General features: G+C 48.1%; 2 protein-coding genes across 5 annotated transcripts in view; one reads left to right on the top strand and one right to left on the bottom strand.

Moving 5' to 3' along the window:
- Window positions 1-23,030, top strand: part of Brf1 (BRF1 RNA polymerase III transcription initiation factor subunit) — a 48,823-nt gene that overhangs the window by 6,177 nt on the left and 19,616 nt on the right. The window contains exons 2-6 of one of the 3 annotated variants that reach the window (XM_036205489.1): window positions 774-927; window positions 3,182-3,330; window positions 11,251-11,282; window positions 15,164-15,236; window positions 21,970-22,119. In XM_036205489.1, the coding sequence (XP_036061382.1) occupies window positions 774-927; window positions 3,182-3,330; window positions 11,251-11,282; window positions 15,164-15,236; window positions 21,970-22,119 (558 nt within the window). Of the gene's footprint in view, window positions 1-773; window positions 928-3,181; window positions 3,356-11,250; window positions 11,283-15,163; window positions 15,237-15,996; window positions 18,838-21,969; window positions 22,120-23,030 lie in introns of those variants that run through there. The other 2 variants (XM_036205487.1, XM_036205488.1) reach the window with 2 other exon arrangements.
- Btbd6 (BTB domain containing 6) lies at window positions 16,240-18,756 on the bottom strand. Of its 2 annotated transcripts, XM_036205491.1 has the most exons (5): window positions 18,731-18,756; window positions 18,259-18,565; window positions 18,092-18,182; window positions 17,869-17,987; window positions 16,240-17,708 (listed from the first exon to the last, which is right to left on the bottom strand). In XM_036205491.1, the coding sequence occupies exons 2-5, from the start codon at window positions 18,480-18,482 to the stop codon at window positions 16,676-16,678; spliced, it is 1,467 nt and encodes a 488-aa protein (XP_036061384.1). In that variant the 5' UTR covers window positions 18,483-18,565; window positions 18,731-18,756; the 3' UTR covers window positions 16,240-16,675. The 2 variants fall into 2 exon arrangements, with proteins under 2 accessions (XP_036061384.1, XP_036061383.1); XM_036205490.1 differs by lacking the exon at window positions 18,731-18,756 and having other exon boundaries at window positions 18,259-18,694.

Raw genomic sequence — 23,030 nt, 5'->3', positions numbered from 1 at the left:
CCAGATCTCATCACAGATGGCTGTGAGCCACCATGTGGGTGCTGGGAATTGAACTCGGGACCTCTGGAAGAGCAGTCAGATGGCTCTGAGCCATCTCTCCAGCCCCGCCACCATTCTTTTTAAGTGTCATTTAAGGGTTTTTTAAGATCTTGTTTTTATTATTCTAAATTATGTATGCATCTTTGTGTGGGCATATGCATATTAGTATATGCATATGCAGGTGCCCACAGTGGCCAGAGATGTTGGCTTTCCCTGGAAATGGAGTCACGGGTGGTTGAGAAATGGCCTACTTGGAACCTATCTTAATTCTGTTTAAGAGCAGTGCTTGTTCTTAACTGCTGAGCCATCTCTCCAGATCCCGTGATTGTCTTGTATTAAAAGCACATATCCACTTTAATTAGAGCAATAGAATATGTTTTCTTGTTCTTTTTTAAAATTACATTTATTTATGGAGTGTGTTATGGTGTATGTGTGGAGAAGATAACTTGTAGAATTAGTTCTTCCCTTTTTCTACGTGGGTCCGAGTCATCAGCCATGGAGACAAGAGTTCTTAGTTACTCAATCATTTCGTCAGTCCCTATTTCTTTCTTTTTAAAGGTTTAGGATGCCTCTGGTCAAGGCCACATCTGTTTGCTTGGCAGAGCAAAGTCTTCTGCTTAGCTGGCTGCTCTTCCTGTTGGAATGCTGGATCCTCCTTTGTTCACAGTCAGTGAAAGGGGCTTCAGAGTGTCTCTACCAGGCTCTGGCTAACCTCTTGTTTTTTATATTTTCAGGTGCTGGCAAAACCCCAACCCTAGGAGGTGGCTTCCATGTGAACTTGGGAAAGGAGTCAAGAGCACAGACCCTACAGAATGGTATTGCCCACTTCAATGTTGCTGGCCATGGGGTGGGACAGGAGAGGGAGATGGGACAAGATCCTGGGGTGAGGTAAGAGCAGAATGGTCCTCAGTTGTTGCTTCTGCTCTGGAGTGCTCTATCCCATGCTTTACCCTGTGGCCTGCTACTTTTTGCCATCCTCGCAGCCCTGGGCCTGTAGCTCTCTGGGAGGAATAAGTGTGCTTCTTCTTCTAGGCATTCTGCAGATCTTGCTAGGCCCCCTCAGTGAAGGGTCCCCAGATGGTGCCAGTCTATAGCTATTTGTTCCTGGTCTCCTGGAGATAGACATAAAACCAGCAAGTTTATCGCCATTTGACCTGGCAGAAGTGACATTTCATTGTTTTATAAATCAGTTCAGCACAAAGAAGAGAAATATCTGTCCTTTTGCTTTGCTTGGTTTTAATTAGGTTGTTTGCTTTTATTGAATTGAAAAAGTTCTTTATATATTTTAGCTATAATGTTTATTTTTATTTTATTTTTTATTTTTGAGACAGAGTCTCTATGTAGCCATAGCTGTCCTGGAACTCTCTATGTAGACCAGACTGGCCTTGAACTCACAAAGATCTGCTTATCTCTGCCTCCCAAGTTCTGAGATTAAGGGCATACACCAATATAGCTGGTTTTAGCTACAAGCCTTAAACGCACACACACACACACACACACACACACACACTTACTTTGTATTTATTTATGTATGTGTGCCTACTATGGCACATTTATGGACAACTTGCAGTAGATGGTTCTCTCCACTATGTGAGTTCTGGGGATTGAACTCAGATCATCCATCTTGGCAGCAAGTAGCTTTACCCATTGAGCCATCTTCCTAAGAGTCTTTTACCAGATATATGTTATAGAAAAATTTCTCCTGTTCCATGGGCTGTCTTTTTACAACTTTTCTTTTTCTCTTTACTTGATGGTATAAAGTAAAAGAAGATTTATTTTAAAATGTATATGTTTGTTTTATTTGCATGTATGTATGTGCACCATGCATGTGTCTGGTGCTCTGGAAGGTCAGAAGAAGGTTTCAGATCTGAAACTGGAGTTAAAGATGGTTGTGAGCCAAGATGTAAGTGCTAGGAACTGAACCTAGGTCTTCTGCAAGAGCAGTAAACAGCTGAGCCATCTCTCCAGCTCCTTGTTTTTTCATTCTGATGTTGTTCAGTTTATCTTATGCCTTATCTGGTCATTCACTGATTCTTGGGGGAGCTGGGGAGACAGCTCAGTGGATAAAATGTTTGCTGTGCAGATATGAAATCCCGAGCTAGGGTCTCTAGTTGAGCATATAAAAAGCTGAGCATGGTGATGTGAACATGTCATTCGGCACTGAAGAAACAGAGACAGTTAGAATCTAGGACCTCAGTGGACAGCCAGTCTAGCCAAAATGGGAAGCTCCAGGTTTAGTGAGAGACTCTATCTCAAAAAGATAAGGAGCTGAGTAATAGAGGACTCACCCAGTGTCTACCTCTGGCCTCCACAGATGTGGTCATGGGTGTGCATGTGCATGTACACACACCCAAACTGATGCTTATATCTTCTGTTGTCTGGGGTTGACCATCTGGGTTGCCTGTTGTGTTTTGGGGTTGTTTCTTGTAAGAGACTGACTGGATCCAGCTTCCATTTTATGTGTGTATATCCAGTGTTTCTGTGGCAAAGACTATATTTTCCTAGTTGTCACCCTCCCTCATTGAGAATCATTTCTCGGTCCTCTGTTCTGTTCTGCTGGGCTGTATGTGTTATGCTCTTGTTTGAATAATAGCTTTGTGGTGAATTTGAAATTGGGAGGTGTATATACTTCTTAGAATTCTTTCTTAGGAGTGCTGTGTTGATTATTCTGAGTCTCTTGAATTGATCTATGCTGCTTCTTTCTTTCCTACCTTCTTCTCTTTTTTGAGACAGAGTCTGTTTTTCTTCCTAAGTTGTTCTGTAAGTTATATATTTAGAAGTTTATAAGTCTATAAAGACTCAGTAGTCAAATATTGGGGTGAAAACCTTATAGATCAAAGAAGCAGTGGAGGAGTGGCCAGCTGACCTTTCCTTCATACTTCCTAGACCAAAAGGGATGAAGAAAAGCCAGTGAATCGCCAAGTTCCTTCCTGTTCCTTCCTATGCCTCACTGTCTGTGTTCTGGTTCCTCATACCTGGCCTAGGCTGGTCTTGAAATTGTGATCCTCTTGCCTTAATTTCCTAAGTAGATAAAATTACACGTCTACACTAACAGGCTTTGCTCAAATCTTAAAGGTGCTCTAGTGATACTTAATTTTAAATTGAAAGTTGTGACTGAGGTTCATTCTGCATTCTATCCCAGGGCGGCGCCACATCCACCACTTGGGAAGCCAGCTGCAGCTGAACCAGCACTGCCTGGACACAGCCTTCAACTTCTTCAAGATGGCTGTAAGCAAGCATCTGACCCGAGGACGGAAAATGGCCCACGTGATTGCTGCCTGCCTCTACTTGGTTTGCCGAACTGAAGGCACGCCTCGTATCCTTTGTTGTGGAAGCCCCATCTTGGTTCTTGGGTGATTACTTAAATGTTGACTTAGGAGTTGCAGGAATTTGGTGTTGGTGTTACCAACAGTTCCTTTATTGGATGTCTGGTCCTAACTAATGTCTGATGCAGGGCTTTCTCTCTAAGCTGCTGTCTTAATTAGGATTTCTATTGCTGTGAAGAGACACCATAACTACAATAACTCTTATAATAGAAAACATTTAATTGGGGATGGCTTACAGGTTCAGAGGTTTAGTCTATTACCATCATGGCAGGGAGCTTGGTGGCACACAGGCAGACATGGTGCTGGAAAGGTAGCTGGGAGTTCTATATCTGGACTGGTAGGCAGCAGGAAGAGAGAGTCACACTGGACCTGGCCTGAGCTTCTGAAACTCAAATCCCACCCCCAGTGACATACTTCTTCCAGCAAGGCCACACCTCCAATAATGCCACTCCATCAATCTATGGGGGCCATCTTAATTCAAACCACCTCAGCTGTCAAGGTGGGTGTAGTCAGGCTAGTCTGTTAAGTCCCTGCCCCTTTTGGATGGCAGAGGAGGACAGCTCATGACCTCTGGCTTTCCCCTCCCTTTGCAGCTTTGTTTCTCCAGACACCCAGCACTAAGCTCTGTAGGCAGCACATATGTCAGGAATTCCATCTTTTGTCCTGCAGAATCTTCTATCAGTATCTCCCAGCTTCCTCTGGTACCATCTGCTACACATTCCTATCGTATATATGTGCTGCGTACAGTTTCTTCTCTCCGTCATTTCAGGAACTTGGTCTGCTGCTGTCTCACTGAGCACCAGGCATCTTCTCTCCAGTAGATCCCTCCCTTTGGCCACCGCCCACTTTGAACTTGTTAGGTCACTTGTTTTCTACCTGTTTCTATTTGGCTTACTCTGCCTGCCACACCAGGCTTTTAAATACCTTTGTGTCCTTTCCATCCATCTACTTGCTCACCCTTTTGGTATGAGCTAGTTCCTAGATGTCGTCTTTTGTTTTGACGGCGGGGCATGTGCTGCAGTGCGCATGCGGGGCATGTGCTGCAGTGCGCATGCGGGGCATTGCTGCAATGCGCATGTGGTGGGGCATGTGCTGCAATGCGCATGTGGTGGGGCATGTGCTGCAGTGCGTATGCGGGGCATTGCTGCAGTGCGCATGTGGGGGCATGTGCTGCAGTGCGCATGCGGGGCATGTGCTGCAGTGCGCATGCGGGGCATGTGCTGCAGTGCGCATGCGGGGCATGTGCTGCAGTGCGCATGCGGGGGCATGTGCTGCAGTGCGCATGCGGGGGCATGTGCTGCAGTGCGCATGCGGGGGCATGTGCTGCAGTGCGCATGCGGGGGCATGTGCTGCAGTGCGCATGCGGGGGCATGTGCTGCAGTGCGTATGCGGGGGCATGTGCTGCAGTGCATGTGGGGCATGTGCTGCAGTGCGTATGCGGGCCCTGGTAAGAGTCAGTTTTCTTCTACCTTGTGAGCCCGAGGGTCAGGGTCCGGTTCTCGGGTTTGGTGGCAAGCACCCTTGCCCACTGAGTTTCTCCCTGGCCTCTTCACTTCATTTAAAAAAAAAATATTTATTTATTTATTATGTTCACAGAAGAGGGCGCCAGATCTCATTACAGATGATTGTGAGCTACCATGTGGTTGCTGGGAATTGAACTCAGGACCTTTTCAAGAGCAGTCGGTGCTCTTCACCTCTGAGCCACCTCTCCAGCCCTTCACTTCATTTTTTGAGATAGGATCTTTCACTGAAGCTACTTTTCCCTCTGCACTTTGCTCTGTAGAGTAGCAGATGACCTCAGGAGTAGAAGAGCAGTGGTGCCTGGCTTTCCTAGTTCAGCTGGCACAGCTGTCCTTGGCAGGAGGGAGAACTCTATCAGACTGTGAGCAGGTGATTAAACTGTGTTTGGGCTGCTGTCCCCTGAGCCATCAGGATGCTAGGCTGCACAGATGTACTTAGAAGCTTAGAACTTAAAGTGGGAGAGTAACTGCCCTGTCAAGTGACTGCGTCGAGTCATCTTTAAGACCATCTCCAAAGGTCTGAACACAGAGTAGGCTCCTGTGGCTTCCTCCTGAGTCCTGTACCCCTCTTCAGTAGTTGGGAGAGGCAAGACAAGTATCAGAAGTGTGTCTGATTGGGAATTGACTCATTGTTTGCCACACCACTCCTGCCAAGGCACAGACCATAGGATGGAGCCGGCAGAAGCAGGACTTGGCATCTCTGGATCTGGTGGGAGGAGGCTCAGTCATCAAGGCAGAGACTTTGAGGAGACATGTTGGCAGCGCCACGCTATACACATTAGGATAATGTTGATATGTCATTGTCTGAGATATGCCACACACAGAGAAACTTGCGGGCACAGGTGGTTGCTGGAGTGGTGAGAGGCCAGTCCTTCCATAGAGATGGACTAAGGAAGCCCATCAGCGGGTCCCGAGTCATTAGTCACCATCCAGAGCATCTGTTCTGTTGGGCTTTGAAGCCAGTTAGTATCCATAGATAGTGTCCTGAGGACTGGGTTCTCGTGGAACCTCTTCTTGGTTGCTGGGGCTGCCTGAGGCCTGGGGAAGCTCAAGCTATTCCAGGCTCTGTTCAGTCCATGTATTTAGCCTAGGCAGCTATGAAGAATGCCCTCAGCCCCTCAAGCTCCTGTTTCAGGAAGACAGATATGAAAGCTCTGATCTGTGAGCCTACTTCTCTTTCATGGTCCTAGTGCAGGGCCCAGGACAGTATGCACTGGAGCTTCTGTCAAGTCTGTGTCTTCCTAGTGAGGAGTCTGCACTGTGCTGCACCAGGAGCTCCAGGCCCTAACTGTGTGGGTTTTAATCCTGCCTCTGCCCCAGAGTTTGATAACCTTCCTTCTTAGTCTGTTAACTTTTCAGGGAAATGGGGAAGGGAAAACCTCCACGTCATCATGTTGCCAGAGAGCAAGCCTCAGGAGTCTGTAGCCAGCAGGTATCAGTTCTGTGTAGACAAGGGTCAGTGCTGTACAGAAAGCAGTGTCAGTGTGGACAGTGTGCACCTGTGTATATAGAGAACAAGCTGCAGCCTTCTATAGACAGCAGATATTAGTATGTAGACCACAGGTTTCAGGATTGTGTAGAGAACAGAATGCAAATGTCATTCAGACAGCAGGTGTCGGTGTTATACAGACAGTGGGCATCAGTACTGTGTAGACGGCAGACACCGGAGGTGTTAGTCGGCAGTAGGTGCAGAGCCCTGTGGGGTGGCTCATCCTGGTTGTAGACAGGGAGTTCAGGATGGCTTGCTGCATTCTCAGTGCCTTGCCTGATGGAGCATCCTGAGAGTTCCTGCTCTAGAGGTGCTGTGGCTGGGCTGAGAAGAAACTTATTGGATAGTACTGTCCAGGGAACAGTCAGTTAGAGCAAGAAGGTCCAGGAGATGTGAGAAGTGGCCTATGGTGAGTGTGAGGCCAATGTTTCTTCATTTCTTGGGGTCCTGTAATGGCGGTGTTAGTTGGGTGATTTTTCCCCCGAACCATTCATCTGCTGACTGTTACGGACGCAGATCTTTTTCAGATTGCATATAGAATGGCCGTTTCTGTCTTTGGATAGCTATAGGAACATTTCATATGTGAGGCTGTATAAACAAATTTCATAGCTGGGCCTGGAGATACAGGCTTGTAATCCCAACTTCATGAGAGTCTGAGGCAAGAGAATCTCAAGTTCAAGGTCAGCCTGGACTTTAGCATGTTCAAGTTCAGTAGTCTGGGTGTCTTAATTAGGGTTTCGTTTGCTGTGACCAAACACCATGACCAGAAAGCAAGTTGGGGAGCAAAGGGTTTACTTGGCTTACACTTCAGCACTGCTGTTCATCTCTGAAGGAAGAAGTGAGGACAGGAGCTCACACAGGGCAGGGTTCTAGAGGCTGAGACCATGGAGGGGTGCTGCTTACTGGCTTGCTTTCTGTGGCTTGCTTAGCCTACATTCTTACAGAACTCAGGACCAACAGCCTAAGGATGGCACTACCCACCATGAGCTAGGCCCTCCCCTATTGATCAGCCTTACAGCTGGATCTCAAGAAGGCATTTCCTCAGCTGAGGCTCCTTCCTCTCTGATGACTCTAGCTTGTGTCAAGTTGATCCACAAAACCAGACAGTACACAGGATAACTTGAACCCTGCCTATAGCTCAAACGTGAAAAGATAGGGGATAGGCTAGGGATTTATCTTAGTGGTAGAAAGCTGTATGTGCCAAGTCCTAGGTTCAAGCCTCCATGCTGAAAGGAAGAAAAAAATAAATTCCAGGGGTTGGGCATTTAGCTCAGTGGTAGAGTGCTTGCTTAGCAAGCACAAGGCCCTGGGTTCGGCCCTAAGCTCTGGGGGGGGGGGGGGGAGAATATATCAAATTAATAAATTCCATGATTGCTCTAGTTCTGCTTCATTTAAATCTCTAAACTTTAACCCTTTCGTGAGTCTCAATTTAAATCAGATCTTGTCTGCAAATGTTCTTCCATGAGGCTCAGCCAGTCAGATGTTGTGATTGGCCATTAGCCTGCTCTGTTTACAGAGAAACTGATCCTGACCTCTGGCATTGACTGCACTGGGGCCAAGTTGGTATAGTTGGCATTTCCAGACTTTGTCAAAGCTATGGATGGCCTGAGGGAGTCCCACAGGCCTTTTCCAGCCCTCCAGAAAGTCCAGCCTCTAGTGGCTTTTCATTGCCACTCTTTGCTGTGTTTGTTTCTCGTTAACAAGCTAGAGGCTTGCTGAACACAAGGACCACCTGTCAGAATATGGTAGCGCTCAGATGGGGTCACAAAGTGGTCCTACCCCTTGGAATTTGGGGTTCTTGTATGCCCATGGCTTTGGTCAGACCTTGACTTTTCTCTTGACCTGTGAAACTCCAGCACCCGTGTTAGAAGCAAAGGCTTATCAAAGGAGGATACAGTACCTGTAGTCATTATTCGGAGGACCTGCATATATACTTCCTACCAGCTGGGTGATTTTTCATATCAAGGAAAGCAGTCACTTTGGTTGATAGTTGAGTTCTGGTCTCCTTTAAAATTACTTAAAATTTCCATCATAGCTTTCTTGTGAATGGTTTTCAAACACCACAGTTGAAGTAATTGTATTATCCCATGAACAGCCACCTTCTCCTTCCATCAGCTTTCTGTCCCTTGGTGTCTTGTTTGGACACGGTTCAAAGCCAGCTGTAGGGCTCTGCCCACTCCACTGCCCCAGTCTTGCAGAAAAACAAGATTAGGTCTGGAGGTAAAATTGACATAAAACAAAATGCATAGGTCTTCCTTTACTACTTTGTAAGTTCTGAGAAATTTATACACCTTTTTGTCTGCCAACACCCCTTCAGTTAGACCCTGCCCCTCCAGCCCCCCAAGGCTGCCATCATTCTTCTGTCCTTCAACTGTAGACTTGCTATCTTACTTTGGGATGTACTTTAAATATAGGTACACAGCCTAAGTTCTTTGCTCCAAGCTTTTTGTCACTTGGAAACCCTTGTATTTGTTATGTTGCTTCCCTGCTATAGTCACTGTGTGTGTAAGACAGTGTTTAGCCTTCTGTTGATGGATCCCAGGGTTGGTCCCAGTATGAGGCCATTTTGAATGAAATTGCTGTAAGCATGCTTATGCACGTCTTGTTTATCTTAGGTAAATGCATCAGACTGGAATAGCTGGGTTAGAGGTGGCCCTGTACTTTGTCTTATAAGAAACCTGCTAGCATTTGGTGGTAGGAGTGCCCTGGGTGAGTTTTTATGACCCCTCATGAAGTAGGATTCTTTTTGCTTTTCCTTTTTTTTTTTTTTTTTTTTTTTTGAGACAGGGTTTCTCTGTAGCTTTGGAGGCTGTCCTGGAACTCGCTTTGTAGACCAGGCTGGCCTCGAACTCACAGAGATCCACCTGCCTCTGCCTCCTGAGTGCTGGGATTACAGGCGTGCGCCACCACCACCCAGCATAGTAGGATTCTTTTCATGTGTGCATGAGCTGTTTATCTCTTTGTGAAGTTTTGCTCACAAGTTTTGCCCATGTTTTGGTATCTATTTTATTATCCTTATAAAATTATGTATATTTTAAAAATCTGTTATCTATCTCTGTGTGTATACACAGGCATGTATGTGTTACATGGACATTGTGGAGTTCAGAGGACAACTTTTCAGAAGTCACTTCCCTTCTTTCACTTCTTGGGGGTTCCTAAGGTCACACTCAGGTTTTCAGGCTTGCACATGTCTTTACCAGCTGAGCCATCTAAACCCCACCTTTCCCCTTCTTGAGATGGCCTGTCTCTCCCAGGCTGGCCCTGAACTAGAGTTTAATTGATCTTGCTTCAGACTCTTAGGTGTTGGAACTATAGGTGACAATCACCTTCCTTTGCTTTTCAATTTTTGTTTTTGTTTGTCTGAGACAGGGTCTCTAGGTAGCCTTGACTGTCCTGGGTTTATGTAGACCAAGCTGGTCTTGAACTCACAGAGGTCCACCTACCTCTACCTCCCACATGCTAGGATTAAAGGCATGCACTACCATGTGTGGCCTGTTTATTAATTTTTATTTTATTGGGATTTATTTTCATTATGTGTATTCTGCCTGCATATATGTCTGTGCACCATATGCATGCAGTGCATGGAAACCAAAAGAGGGTGTTAGATTCCCTGGAACCTGAGTTATATAGGTGGTTGGTAGCTGCCATGTGGGTATTGGGAATTGAACCCAGGTCCTCTGGAAGAACAGCAGGTGCTCTTAACTACTGAGACAGCGATCTAGCCCCAGCTTATTTTTAAATAGAATTTCTAGGGTAAGTTTTAGACTTTGCACAAAAATTCTGTAGAAAGTACCGAGTCCCTCATTTTGTTTCTCAGCTGCCGTTCTCCAGATCAGTGTGGTATGGGGAGTATTCTTTTTGATACAAGGACTTGCTATTTAGCCTAGAGTACCCTCTAACTCACATCCTCCTGACCCAGCCTTTATCACTCCACCTATTCCTTTATGGCATGGTCTGTCCTTGAGCCTGGGGCTTCATTTTCTTAGCTATGCTGGAAACCAGCAAGCACCAGGAATCTTCCCGTCTCTGCTGCCATTGGATCTACTTTACAGATGTGTGGGATACCTGTGTGTTACATTGATGCTGGAGTCACAATTGTGTAGCAAGGGTTCTTCTCTTCTTTTTCTAGTTTGGTTTTTCAAGACAGTCTTGCTATGTAGCTCTGGCTGTCCTGGAACTTACTCTATAGACCAGACTGGCCTTGAACTCACAGAGATGTGCTTTCCTCTGCCTCCTGAGTGCAAGTGCTCTTAGCCACTGAGCCATCTCTGCAGCCTGTATAATTTTTTAATGTGCACACTACTGATGGACGCAGTGCCTTGTACATGTTAAGCAGTTTACCCCTGTGCTATACCTGTAGCCAGTTGCTTAACTTCACTGGCAAGTGACCTGTTTTTTATTTTGTCTATGTGGCATCTGAGTTTGGACTCATTTGAGAGCTATTCTTGGTGCTGTTTACTGTCATACTTAGGCAAGGATAGGTCACATCAGAGCCCCACTGGCAATGTTCGGTAGGTACTCACTGCCTTGCTGTAACCTGTGTCTGTCCCCTAGGAGTTGCCCTGCTGACTCTGAGAATGGTGACTTGAAGGTCCCCAGTTTGTGCCTAAGAAATAGAGCTGAAGTGTGGTGGTCCATCCTATGCTTTCTCTGGACAGTAAACACCTGAAGCCCCCATTTCTGGTCTCACACTCCCTCTTGTAGCTCTCTATCCTTAAAATCGATCCCCAGAGGAGACACAGGGACTGGTTAGGTTCCACCAGGGCCTTTTCCTCTCTGGTCAGATGATGAGCTTGGATCTGACAGATGAGGTCCAGCTGCCTGGGTGTGCAGCCCTGGTAGCCTCCAAGCAAACACTCCTTAACTCTGGCTGCAGACATGCTCCTCGACCTCAGTGACCTGCTCCAGGTAGATCACCTTCCTTAACTCTTTCTGCCCTGAGGGCATTATAGGGCCATAGCCTGTGTGCTTCTACAAACCTGGAGACCAGGTTGGGGATTTAGCTCAGTAGTAGAACGCTTGCCTGGCAAGCACGAGGCCCTGGATTCGATCCTCAGCTCAAAAAAAACAAAAAAACAAAACAAATCTGGAAACCAATCTGTACTGCTTGCTGTAGTATGCAGCCTTTGTGTTCAGGGTGGTGAAGCTTGTGTGGCCAGAGCTTGGGGCCTCAGTAGGAGAGGGCAGCTCACAGCCACAGTATTAGGGCCTAGTGGCTCAGCCTTAGAATCACTTGAGAGACCTTTGTAAAATTTAGTCTAAGGCAAAGAAGATTCTTTTTTTAAAGAGAATATTGGACCCCATTGCATGCATTTCAAACTCTGGGAAACCCTCATAAGTACAGTCTATTTAGAGTAAATAGTTCTCTGGATTCAGATAAAGTGGTTTTGTTGTGTTGCTTGTTTCTGTTTTTAAGACCAGGTCTCATGTAGCCCTAGGGAGCCTGGATCTGCCTGCCTCTGTGTCTGCAGTGCTGGGGTTAAAGGCGGGCATGTGGCACAGTGTCCAGTGCACTGTTCACCTCTAAGAAACTGAACATCTTTTTTGGGGGGGGGTGTTCAAGACAGGGTTTCTCTGTGTAGCTTTGTGCCTTTCCTGGATCTCGCTTGGTAGACCAGGCTGGCCTGGAACTCACAGAGATCCGCCTGCCTCTGCCTCCCGAGTGCTGGGATTACAGGCGTACGCCACCACCCGGCAGTAACTGAACATCTTGAGAAGATGCACCTAGGCACCTTCAAAGGCAGCGAAGGAGAGAGGGACATGGAGACTGCACTGTTGCCCCACTGACATACTGTGTGTGGTGGTGGCTGGGTCGGAGACTAACGGAAGTCCCCAGGCCATTCCCTGAGAGCCACAGTGACATTAAGGACCAGGAAGTAGAATGAATGCCCACAAGTTCACCCTGAATGGAAACCCCGATCAGGAAACCCCGAGGGGTCCTGAGAGCCCATAGCCCAGGCAGGCTACTGCTCCTGGTTGCTCCTGACTCAGTGTCCCCAGAGACTAACAGTTAGACTCCAGTCAGATGGTGCCTTGTATTTTTGTCCTCCTGACTCAGTGTCCCCAGAGACTAACAGTTAGACTCCAGTCACATGGTGCCTTGTATTTTTGTCCTCCCAGCTGTCTTTATAAATGGCGTCTCTCAGAAGCTATTGCTGGAATATTCTTTTGGTCAGGCTAAAAATAACCTGTTGGAATTGCAATAATCCATTGACTCCACCTTTGAATGCATTGTACTCAGTTCAGAGCATGGCCACATGACTGTTTCCATCTGATTCCAGCCTCCTCGAAAAATTGGGGGCCAGGGCAGCGCCAGAAGTAGCTTGGACACCTCTTAGAGGAAAGCAGGTGTACCAGTCATCTTTGGCTTCACAGCTTTGGAAATGGGAAAACAGCCCAGCCTGTCAGGATAGAAGGTGGCATGCCACCAGCAAGTCTGGCCAGCTGTGTAGTCTGGGTGGCTACAGACTACTCTTCTTGGTAGGGCTATGCTGGTAAAATGGAGTGTGAGGGGCATGCAGGGGAGGACCATACAAGGCTGTCCCTGCCCCAGAACATCACAGTATGTTCTTTGGTTTCTTTTAAGATCTCCCTGGGGCCAGGCCTTGCCTGACCTTCAGACAAGACACTCTTGCTCCTACCTGGGTGGGCTCATGCCCATGTCAGTGAAGGCCTCTGGTGGGGCTGGCTGCTTTGAAGAAAGGGGTCAACGAGTAGGATTGGCAGAGAGCCTGAAGTGAAAGCCTCACTTTTTCCTGATTCACATGAATGCCAGTGGCAGACAGACAGCCATCAGCCACAAGCATAGCAGAATGGATTGTCAATGTGATGATATCTAACAGTCCCTACCAATATTAGTGTGCCTAGAAGCCAGGTACAGTGGTACACACTTGTAGTCCCAGATGCTTAAAAACTATCTCTAGAAAGTATTCTTTAAATTAATTTTTTTCATTGAGATTTATTTGTATGAGCATTTGCCTACATGTATGTGTATGAACCACCTGTGTCCCTGGTACCCATAGAGGCCAAAAGAGAGTGGAACTGGAGTTAGAAATGGTTGTGAGCCACCATGTTGGTGCTGGGAACCAGACCCCAGGCCTCTGCATGAGAAGCAGGAGCTCTGTACCACTGAGCTGTTTCTCCATCCCCTGGAAAATGTTAAAACTTTGGATTTACACTTGAAGTCTATTCATTCTCATCATCAGACATATCCATCTGGAACCCAAGGTTAAGATAGTGAAGGATTTTGAGGTGGGTAGATGGAGGTCAAGGCCAGCTTTGGCCATACCACTGGAGTGGAGACCTGGATGTCTATGGGAACCTGAAAGGATGCTGCAGGAGCAGAGTACTCCTATAAGAGCACACTTGCATACTTGAACACAGACTACATACCATATGACCTGTGCATATGCTTACATCACATAATCCCATGTTTCCATACATACATGAATACTCACATAGGGCATATAGTCATGCACACCATAGTTTTGTAGATGACCCTTGAAACTGCAGACAGGTAGAATTACTTCAGAAAGTGCACTTTGACCCACCAGTTCTTGTGAAGGCCTCAGGAAGATACTTGTGTCCAGCCAGGGTGGAAGGTAACCAGCCCACTGCTGATTGGCCATGGCAGCTGAACCTGGCCTTCTCAATTGCATTGACACACCAAGTTGACAAGTCACAAACTCTCTCCTTCTGGTCCTTCATGTAATGAAGACCCCATTTTGTATCATCCCTTAGACTTTGTCTCTTGACATATGTCAACATCTAGGGGGTATTACCTTCATGCCAAAAAAGGGGGCTTAGAGGTCCCACAGGCTAGGCTTGATTAGGTGAGGGGGTTCTTTGAGGAGGCCAGAGGGAGAAGGCTAGACTAGTCATATCTGTAAGGCCCAGGAGTCCCAGAAATGGCCTTGCATGAGTGCAGTGGGGTTTTCAGGTAGCTGAGGATGGGAGGAGCCTCTAGGGTTGGGGCAAGCCTGAGTCTCCCAGGCTAACCCATACACTGCTGCACTGATACTGAGCTGCAGGTTAGGGGTTCTGAACACTGGCTAAACCTTTGCTTTCCTAACAACTGACAGTACTCCTGTCACTCCAACCCTTGGCACAGCCTTCCCAGGCTGGACTTATTCCCACTGCTTACCTCCTCTGGCCAAGAAGAGCTATGGCAGGTGGCCAGCAAGCTGCATGGCAGATAAGGACTTGAGGGTAGTGGAGGAAACAATTGGGATTGCAGCAAGTCAACAGAGCTCTATGGGACTGTAAGGTAGAGGAAGAGTGGCCACTGTGTTGTGTACCAGTCCTGTGTTGATTCAAAATTAGGCATAACTCTGTACTGTGTTACCGTACTCTAGTGTGTACCCTCACAGAACTTTTCTAAGCAACCACTGACAAGATTAGGGGAGTCTAGGCAGCCAAATGGGAAGAAGGTTGGCCCTCCTGGTGTGGAGACCAGCAGAAAGTCATGGAGTGGATTTTCCACAGTCCAGCAGGGGGCTCTGGCAATGGTTTTTTGAAGATTGTACAGTGAAACAGGCACTTTAAGAAAACAACAGCTGAGCAGGGTGTGGTGGTGTTTGCATTTACCCAGCACTCCAGAGGCAGAGGCAGGCGGATCTCTGAGTTTGAGGCCAGCCTGGTCCACAGAGCAAGTTCCAGGACAGCCAGGGCTACACAGAGAGACCCTGTCTGAAAAACAAAACAAAACAACAAAAATTATTAAAAAAGAAAAAGCAGCAAATGTTTCCTTGAATAGCAGTTCATTCCTAGTTGTGTTCTTTTTGTCACAGGTGAATGTGTACGTGCTGGGGAAGACATTCCTGCTCTTGGCGAGGGAGCTCTGCATCAACGCACCAGCTATAGGTAGGCTGACTCAGATAATACCACCTCTGGAGACTAACATGCTAAGATGCTCAGAGTAGAGGGATGTCAGGTCAAAGTAGAGCCCTAAAGGTAAGAAATATTTCCTAAAATTTGTGGGAAATACAGCCAATAGGGTTTTATTTCTGGTGCAGACTTAGAAGGGTTCTCACCAATGCCTGTCAAATGTGGCTCAGGACCAAAGGGAAGAGTATAATGCTTTATGCTGGGAACCTAGCAGATACCTTGAGAAAGGCAGGGGCCTCCTAACACTTGAGGGAGGAAGTTCCAGAAACAGGTGCCCTCTAGCCATGGCCCTTCCCATATGCAGGGATAGGGTTTTTATGGTTTCTGAATTATCAACTCACTAGGGGCTAGAGCAGAGGATCTGGGAGGATAGAGAGGAATCCCAACAGGGCCAGGCTTCTGGTGTTAGGCACACTGGGCTAGAGTACATACTCTCTCTCCAGAGACCACTGCCTTTGTGCTGCTGGGCCTTTGAAGGTCAGATGCTTTTCCAGGACAAAACAACTGCAAGAGAGGATAGAGGCCTGGACTTATGGATCCTTGTTTACCCACATAACACCCTACAGCAGGCAGCACAGCACACAGACAGCCCACTCCTTACATCTGACCCCACAACCACACCGGGCAGCGGCGCACACCTTTAATCTCAGCACTCGGGAGGCAGAGCCAGGAGGATCTCTGTGAGTTCGAGGCCAGCCTGGTCTACAGCGAGAGATCCAAGACAGGCACCAAAATTACAGAGAGAAACCCTGTCTCATAAAAAACCAAAACCAAACACAATCACCCAGACGTGTCCTTCTGCAGAATGCTAGCTACAGCCCTTGAGAGGAAGACCGCGCAGACGCCTCACAGGCATAGATGAGATAGGGCTTGGTTTTAACTGCTTTGTACTGCAGACTTCATACAGACAAGATGTTCTCAGTAGAATGAGAAAGAGAATGCTGTTAATAATTCCTACAGTTACTTATCTACAAGTGGCTCTTGTTCTGTTAAAACCTTTATTATGAAAATTCACTTAAATAGGATGGAACTATTTTAAGTGACTTTTCAGCAACTTGTGGCTTGAATAGAAGGCCTCAAGGTAGGCTGGAGCCACTTCGAATCCGAAAGAATGGGAGGAAAATCCAAGGGTCCTGAAGCTTGGGTGTCACTGGGCAGGGACCTGGGACTACCTTGGACCCAAGTCTGTCCTCCATCTGTGGAATACCATCTCGGGTCAGGGGACATCTGCAATTCAGTTCCTAGGCTGTGGCTGTAAAGAGAAGTCATCTGTTTCAGACTCGGGCTGATAGAGTAAGCCAAGCCTTTAATGGTGTCAGTAAGGCAGTAGGCAGTGTCCTGCACCTCCACTGCACTTACTGGGTAGACTCCATGGAGGAAGAGCCTGGTGGCAAGTCCACCCCAACCCCTACACCTTAGGCATAGAAGATGAGCTCTGGAATCTGTCCACCCTGGACTCCAGTCCCGTTGGTACTGTCTGAGGAGCACTGGAACTGGAAGGCTACCTTTCCACACTGCACTTCTGTCATCCCTTCCTGCCCAAAGTAGCTGAGCTCACTGCCGTCCAGGACAGCACTGGCTGTGTAGAAGGTGTCCTGCTCCACCTGGACTGGGTGCTCAAACCAGACTGGGAATGTGTTGCTGGATCCATCTGAAACGAACTTGGTGAGATTCTGAGCTAGGACCATCCCTAGCCGCTTGAGTTCAATCTTCACACTGTACTCGGCCTTCCCAGAACTGGACCCATAAAGGCCCAGTCCAGCAATGAACACCCTTCTGTCCACTGCAAACTGGATGCTGTCACAGCGCCCACGGTACCTCCACTGGTTACTTCGGTAGGCAGAGGACTGGAAGCGGTGGCACCTCTGTGGAGCGAGGCCTTTCCTCTTGGTCAGGGGGAAGTCAAGGAGGGGCTTCTTGGCAGCTGTGTACCAAAGGAAGATATTGTGGGTCTCCTCTAAGGTCAGGATGTCTGACTGGGCAGCACCGTTGGCAAACTCCTCTAGGGTCATAGTTGGAATTCGGACTAGATAGAGGGCACTTCCCAAAACATGCCTCTTGTTGTGAGGGGTGACAGGGAGACCCTGTCTCTTGCACTCTGCCTCAGCCCAGTTCAGGACCGCCTCGAAGACCACAGCCTCTTTGGTGTTGAGGGCCTCCCTGGTCACAATGATCTCCAGGGTCTGCCGATCAATTTCACAGAAGCCTTCTGACCTCAGAGCCATCTCAGCCTGTGCATCAATGACTTCCCAGCAGCGCTGGGTCAGTTCAGGTTCCTCAAACAGTCGGCTCTGGGATAGCAGGACACAGGCATTTTTGGCTTCCAGGCTTGTCTCCAGAAAGTTGACGCAGGCCTTGGCTAATGCAGGCACAATGTACTTCTTAGCAGCATACAGAGTGGCGAGTACTGTGTCTGCTTCCAGATCAATCTCATCGCTGTACATGTACCTGGGTAATAAGACAGGGACTCTTTTGGGGAGCTGCAAGGTCTGGCCTCAAAGAGGAGCTCATGGGCTCCCATGAACAACCTCTCAGATTATAGGAAACGTGTAGTGGACCACTGGAAGGTAACCTCCCCATCTTTCCAGCCCCAGAGTAGAGCACTTACTTTAACAAGACCAGGAAGGCAGCAGGCTCGACATCAGGAATGTGGATTTCTGACTTGACTTCCGCAAGGTCCCCATAGAACATGGCATAGAAGACGGAGCTGCCAACAGCCAAGACGTACTGTGGATGAAATAAAGTCACCTGAGCTACAGGGCTGTAAAGACGGTCCAGGGAGACTGCATTTAGCCAGGCCCGCCAGGGGACAGGGCTGTGCCCCTACCCACCTTGTGGGCGGGCACGCGCTTGGCTGCCCCCAGGGCTCCCACGATGAAGTGGACGTCAGCCATCAGCTCGTTGTTGAACATGAGCGCATTCCTGCAAGGGGGAGAGACACACGGGCTGGAACGGCGCGCGCCTGGGCTCTGGAGCCCGGGGGCGGGCGTCGGCTCACCTCTCGCGCAGCGTCGGGTGGAAGGACTGCCAGTTGGGGCTCTCGGGATTGTTGTTGTCTGGCGCGGGTGGCGCGGGCAAGGGCGGCAGCGGGGCGGGCGCCAGGCAGGGCGGGCAGCAAAGGCCGACCTTCCTGCCCACGGCCGCGCCCGCCGCGTTGCTGTTGGCGATGTCGGTGGCAGTAGCTGCGGAGGCGCCGGCGGGCGGGTACAGTTCTGCGGCCATCGTCGCTCCGGCCGGGGCCGCCTCCACACTGGTCGGCGCGGCGCAGCGCGCCTTCGCGCCGCGCCGGGGCCTGGGCAGCGGCTCTGCGAGCACCAGCAGGGAGGTTAGGCACTGAGCCACCCGCCCATGCAGGCAGGCCAGCGGCAGCAGCATGGAGCCACGCCGGCCCTGCCTGCCGCCCGCACCCCCGCACCCCCGCACCCCCGGAGCCCGCGGCCCGGCCGCAGGGGGCGCCGTCCCACCCGTACCCACTGAGGCGCCGGCGTCTCTCGTCACTGCGTCACGACGACGCGGCTCCTCCTCGCGCCGAGGCCCCGCCCCCCAGGAGGCTGCTGAGGCCCCGCCCGGTGACCAGGTTTGTCTGTGTTATAATTGCACCTTCTATCTCTTAGAAATGAGAACTTCTCAGCAGTTCAGCTTTTGTAAAGGAACCTGACACAGCTAGCTTTCTTCCATGGAAGAAATGAGTTCCGAAAGAAGGCTTGATCTCTCTATGACTGACTTTAACAGAACATAAAGTCAAGGGGAGTACGTGTTGTAGTGTATCAGAATTTTTTTCTTTTTAAAATTAGGACTTTATATGCCCCTTCAAACTCCCTATGTAGATCTTCCTTTATAAGTTGAGTATTCTACTGTGCTGCATTTTGTTTGCCAGTTCATCCAACTGATTGGTGAACACCCGAGTGGGTTACATATCCCAGCTGTTGTTACCTTAGTAGGGCAGTTATCCTTTCCAGATCCTAATTGTAATTCTTTGGGTCTTTACCTAGAATTGAGATGGTTGGAACAAATAGTCATTCTTCATTTACCTTTAAAAAATATTTTTATTTTGCCGGGTAGTGGTAGTGCACACCTTTAATCCCAGCACTCAGGAGGCAGAGGCAGGCAGATCTCTGTGAGTTTGAGGCCAGCCTGGGCTACAGAGCGAGTTCCAGGACGGGCTCCAAAGCTACACAGAGAAACCCTGTCTTGAAAAACCAAAACAAAACAAAATTTATTTTATTTTATGTGTGTGAATGTTTTGTTTGCATGTGTCTCTGTGTACCACATGTGTACCTGGTGTTTGTAAAGGGCAGAAGAGGGTGTTGGATCCCCTGGAACTGGAGATTTAGATGGTTGCAAATTGTGAGATGTGGTTACTGGGAACCGAGCCAGGTCTTCTGCCAGAGCAGTGAGCACTCTTATTATTTATTTATTTAATTTTAATTTTTTTTGTTTTGGTTTGGTTTTTCGAGACAGGGTTTCTCTGTGTAGCTCTGCACCTTTTTTCCTGGGACTCACTCTGTAGACCAGGCTGGCCTCCAACTCACAGAGATCCGCCTGCCTCAGCCTCCCGAGTGCTGGGATTAAAGGTGCGCCACCACTGCCCGGCACATTTTTTAAAAAAAAAATTTTTTTAAGATTTATTTATTTATTATGTATACAGAAGAGGGCGCCAGATCTCATTACAGATGGTTGTGAGCCACCATGTGGTTGCTGGGAATTGAACTCAGGACCTCTGGAAGAACAGTTGGTGCTCTTAACCTCTGAGCCATCTCTCCAGCCCTGTTGAGCAATTCTTTAAGTGTTTTTCTTTTCCCATTTTCTAATCAGTTTGCCTTTTCACTGCATTGAGCTCTTCAGGTAGTATGGCTGCTAACCCTCATCCTACTGGTTTGCAGATGTTTTCTCCCATTTTTGTAGCTGCCTTATCTATGTATAGACTCCTTTGCTATATAGAAACTGCAGTCTGAAGTTGTCCTGTTTGTCTATTTTTGCTTTTGTTGAGTCATTGTTAAGAACAATGTTATAGTGTCCCCCACGTTTCCTTTTAGGAAATCTGTACATCTTTGGGTCTGTTTGGTCGTAGTTCTACATGTGACAGTAAATCTTGTTTCCAGCCTGTGTGCTGAAGAGAGTGCCTTACACCTTGTATCATTTTAGTCATTCATCTGGCTCACTCCATAGATCAGGTTGACCTGAAACTCACAGGAATCCACCTGCCTCTGCTTTCTGGGTGCTGGAATTAAAGATGCGAACCACCATTCCTGGCCGGAGGACATTTTAAAAAATCAAGTCTGTTCACTGCCATATTCTCAAGGCTTGGAACATAATAATTTTATATAATTTATATATATACACACACACATATACATATATACTTAAAATTTTTCTTTTGTAGCCTGTGCATGCTTTTAATCCCAGCACTTGGAAGGCAGAGGCAGGCCAGTCTCTGTGTTCAAGGCCAGCCTGGTCTACAGAATGAGATTCAGGACAGCCAGGGTTACACAGAGAAACCCTGTCTCAAAAAAACATAAACAAACAAACAAACCTTTGGGGGCCCAAGGCTGCTGAACTTTTAATAAAGATAGCTGCTAGGATTCTCGACAATTGAGCACAACCTCAGAGCACTGGTACCCAACATAGCCAGGAGGTTTCTGTGGAATGTGGCTTGGATCTCTCTAGTCCCTCTGGGTTCCAGGCTGCTTAGGGGGTCTCCATTTTCACTGCCCTCTTAAACCCTCCCTAAGTCCTTCTGTTCCTTTTCTTTTCAAGAGATGGGGTCTCTTGTGTGTGTTTAGGGTGACCTCAAATTCTCGAATCTAAGTATCCTCCCCATCCATCTCCCAAGTAGCTCGGGTTACAGGTAGAAGCCAGTGTACTCAGCTTTCTTCCCTGAGTCTTTGTGTGAGCTGGACTGGATCCTTGTGTGTACAGTCTCATGGAGTCACTTGGTAAAGGTCAGTTTGCCCAGGAGGATGGCCTAGGTGTCAGTCAGCAGTTGATGCCCTTTCACTTCTCTGCCCTCCCTGCCATCTGGAAGATGAGGTGAACGGACTGATTCTCTCCCTCCCAGACTCTTGGGGAGCCACCCTGCTCTTCCTCCATTATTATCTGCTAGTGTTCTCTAAGCTGCCTGCTTCTCAGCCCTGAACATAAGTGGCTCTTTCTGTACAAGTCCCAAGATCTCCTAGGTAGTGCCTTTGCACCAGTGACATGGTAATAATGAACTGAATTCATCAAGTGACTTGGTTGTTCTTGCTGGCCCCATTCATGGGCTCCATAAATTTTTGATTGAAACTTGAGGACCTAGCAGAGTACCAGGCACTAAGGAGGAGAAGAAGCAACTGTGAATATATGTGCACCTGTGTGCCCACTGTGCTCATTTTGCAGGATGCTGAGCTGACATACCCAGGAAATCAAAGGGTGGTGTGTGTGAAGAGCCCACACCTGTCCAGGTCTTTGCTCTCATCACCCTCTGAGAGGAGGTGGAAGTTGTAGCCCCACCAATACCCTATGCCCAGAATTGCGCCCTGTGAAGACAGCAGTTCTCCTCTGGGTGTAGTAAAAACACAGCTAAGGGTCAAAGAGGCTGTGCTTCAGAGGAAGGGATGTCAGAGAGCCTGTGTACATGGAGAAGTGGGTAGAGTCACCCAATCGCAGGGTATTGCTTAGTGCTGTGTGTACATATATGCACACACACTAAGGTATTGTGTCTACCATGCAGACCCATGCTTATACATTCCACGCTTTGCTCATCTACTGGAATTTGGGGAGAAGAACCATGAGGTATCCATGACAGCCCTGAGGCTTCTGCAGAGAATGAAGAGGGATTGGATGCATACAGGCCGGCGCCCTTCTGGCCTCTGTGGAGCAGGTACAGTTTGAACTATATGGCCCCAGGATAATAGCTCAGTCTACCACTTGGTAGCAAATACATGTATGTGAGAGGGTAGCAGAAGTCAATTTTAGGGCCCCATGCATAGAGGTAAGTTGAGCCCTAGCCATCTGTCTTGAGCCTTCTGCGGTCAAGCCCACCTTACATGAGAGCTGTGTCCTGAAGTCAGGACCAACCTGACCCTCAGGCACTTGCTCCCTTGTTGACCTCTGCAGGGTCTGAGATGAGAGACAGGACTTCAGAGGATGAAATGACAGTTGGTAGCCCTAGTTCCACTCCACGATGTCCACTCATGGCAAGTTGTTGCTGTTCTCAGCATGGTTAGTGATGGCCTCTCATCTAAGACACTGAGTCCTGGCTAGCCCAGCAGCACACGTGTTCTGGTTGCAACTGTAAGGACCTTCAGGTGCTTTGACTGGCCTAGACCAAGAGTCTCCTGCTCAGGAAGAGCTCCAGGCCAGCAGGGGCCTGTTCCTTCTGTAGCATCCATCTTCCTACCTCTCTGCAATGTCAGGTACCACTTCTGCACCCAGTGGGATGAAGCTGCCTGAGTCTCTGCTTGTGTCTGGAATCTGCTTTCCACATTTACACTGCAGATTCTGGGCCGTCTTACTGTGGCTGTAATCCACACTTGTCAGATGGCATCTTTGGGCTTGTGCCCGCCTCTTCCAGCTTTACCACATTCTCAGAACCCTCTCCCCATCATAACATACATCACCTCAAAGCTAGTTTACATGCTTTGAGGGGTTGTAAGAAATTCTCGATTTTCTGTTTTCCTTGTGTTTAAAAGTAGAATGTAGCACAGCTTCAACTCAAAATAAGAATAGGACTGTCATTGCCATAGACTGCATTATAGGTCTGTTTATAGAGGCAAACCCTATTCCCTGTGG

Source organism: Onychomys torridus, chromosome 14, assembly GCF_903995425.1.
Source record: "Onychomys torridus chromosome 14, mOncTor1.1, whole genome shotgun sequence".
NCBI lineage: Eukaryota > Metazoa > Chordata > Mammalia > Rodentia > Cricetidae > Onychomys > Onychomys torridus.
Note: the sequence above shows the minus strand (reverse complement) of the source record. Positions and strands in the feature narration are given on the sequence as shown.

What these genes read in the sequence shown, in the direction of transcription:
- Btbd6 (XM_036205490.1), bottom strand. Translation starts at nt 18,635, where the DNA reads ATGCTGCTGCCGCTGGCCTGCCTGCATGGGCGGGTGGCTCAGTGCCTA. An exon ending in CACCCGACGCTGCGCGAGAG is followed by an intron (nt 18,183 to 18,258) that starts GTGAGCCGACGC and finishes TCCCCCTTGCAG; the next exon opens with GAATGCGCTCATGTTCAACA. An exon ending in GCCTTCCTGGTCTTGTTAAA is followed by an intron (nt 17,709 to 17,868) that starts GTAAGTGCTCTA and finishes CTTATTACCCAG; the next exon opens with GTACATGTACAGCGATGAGA.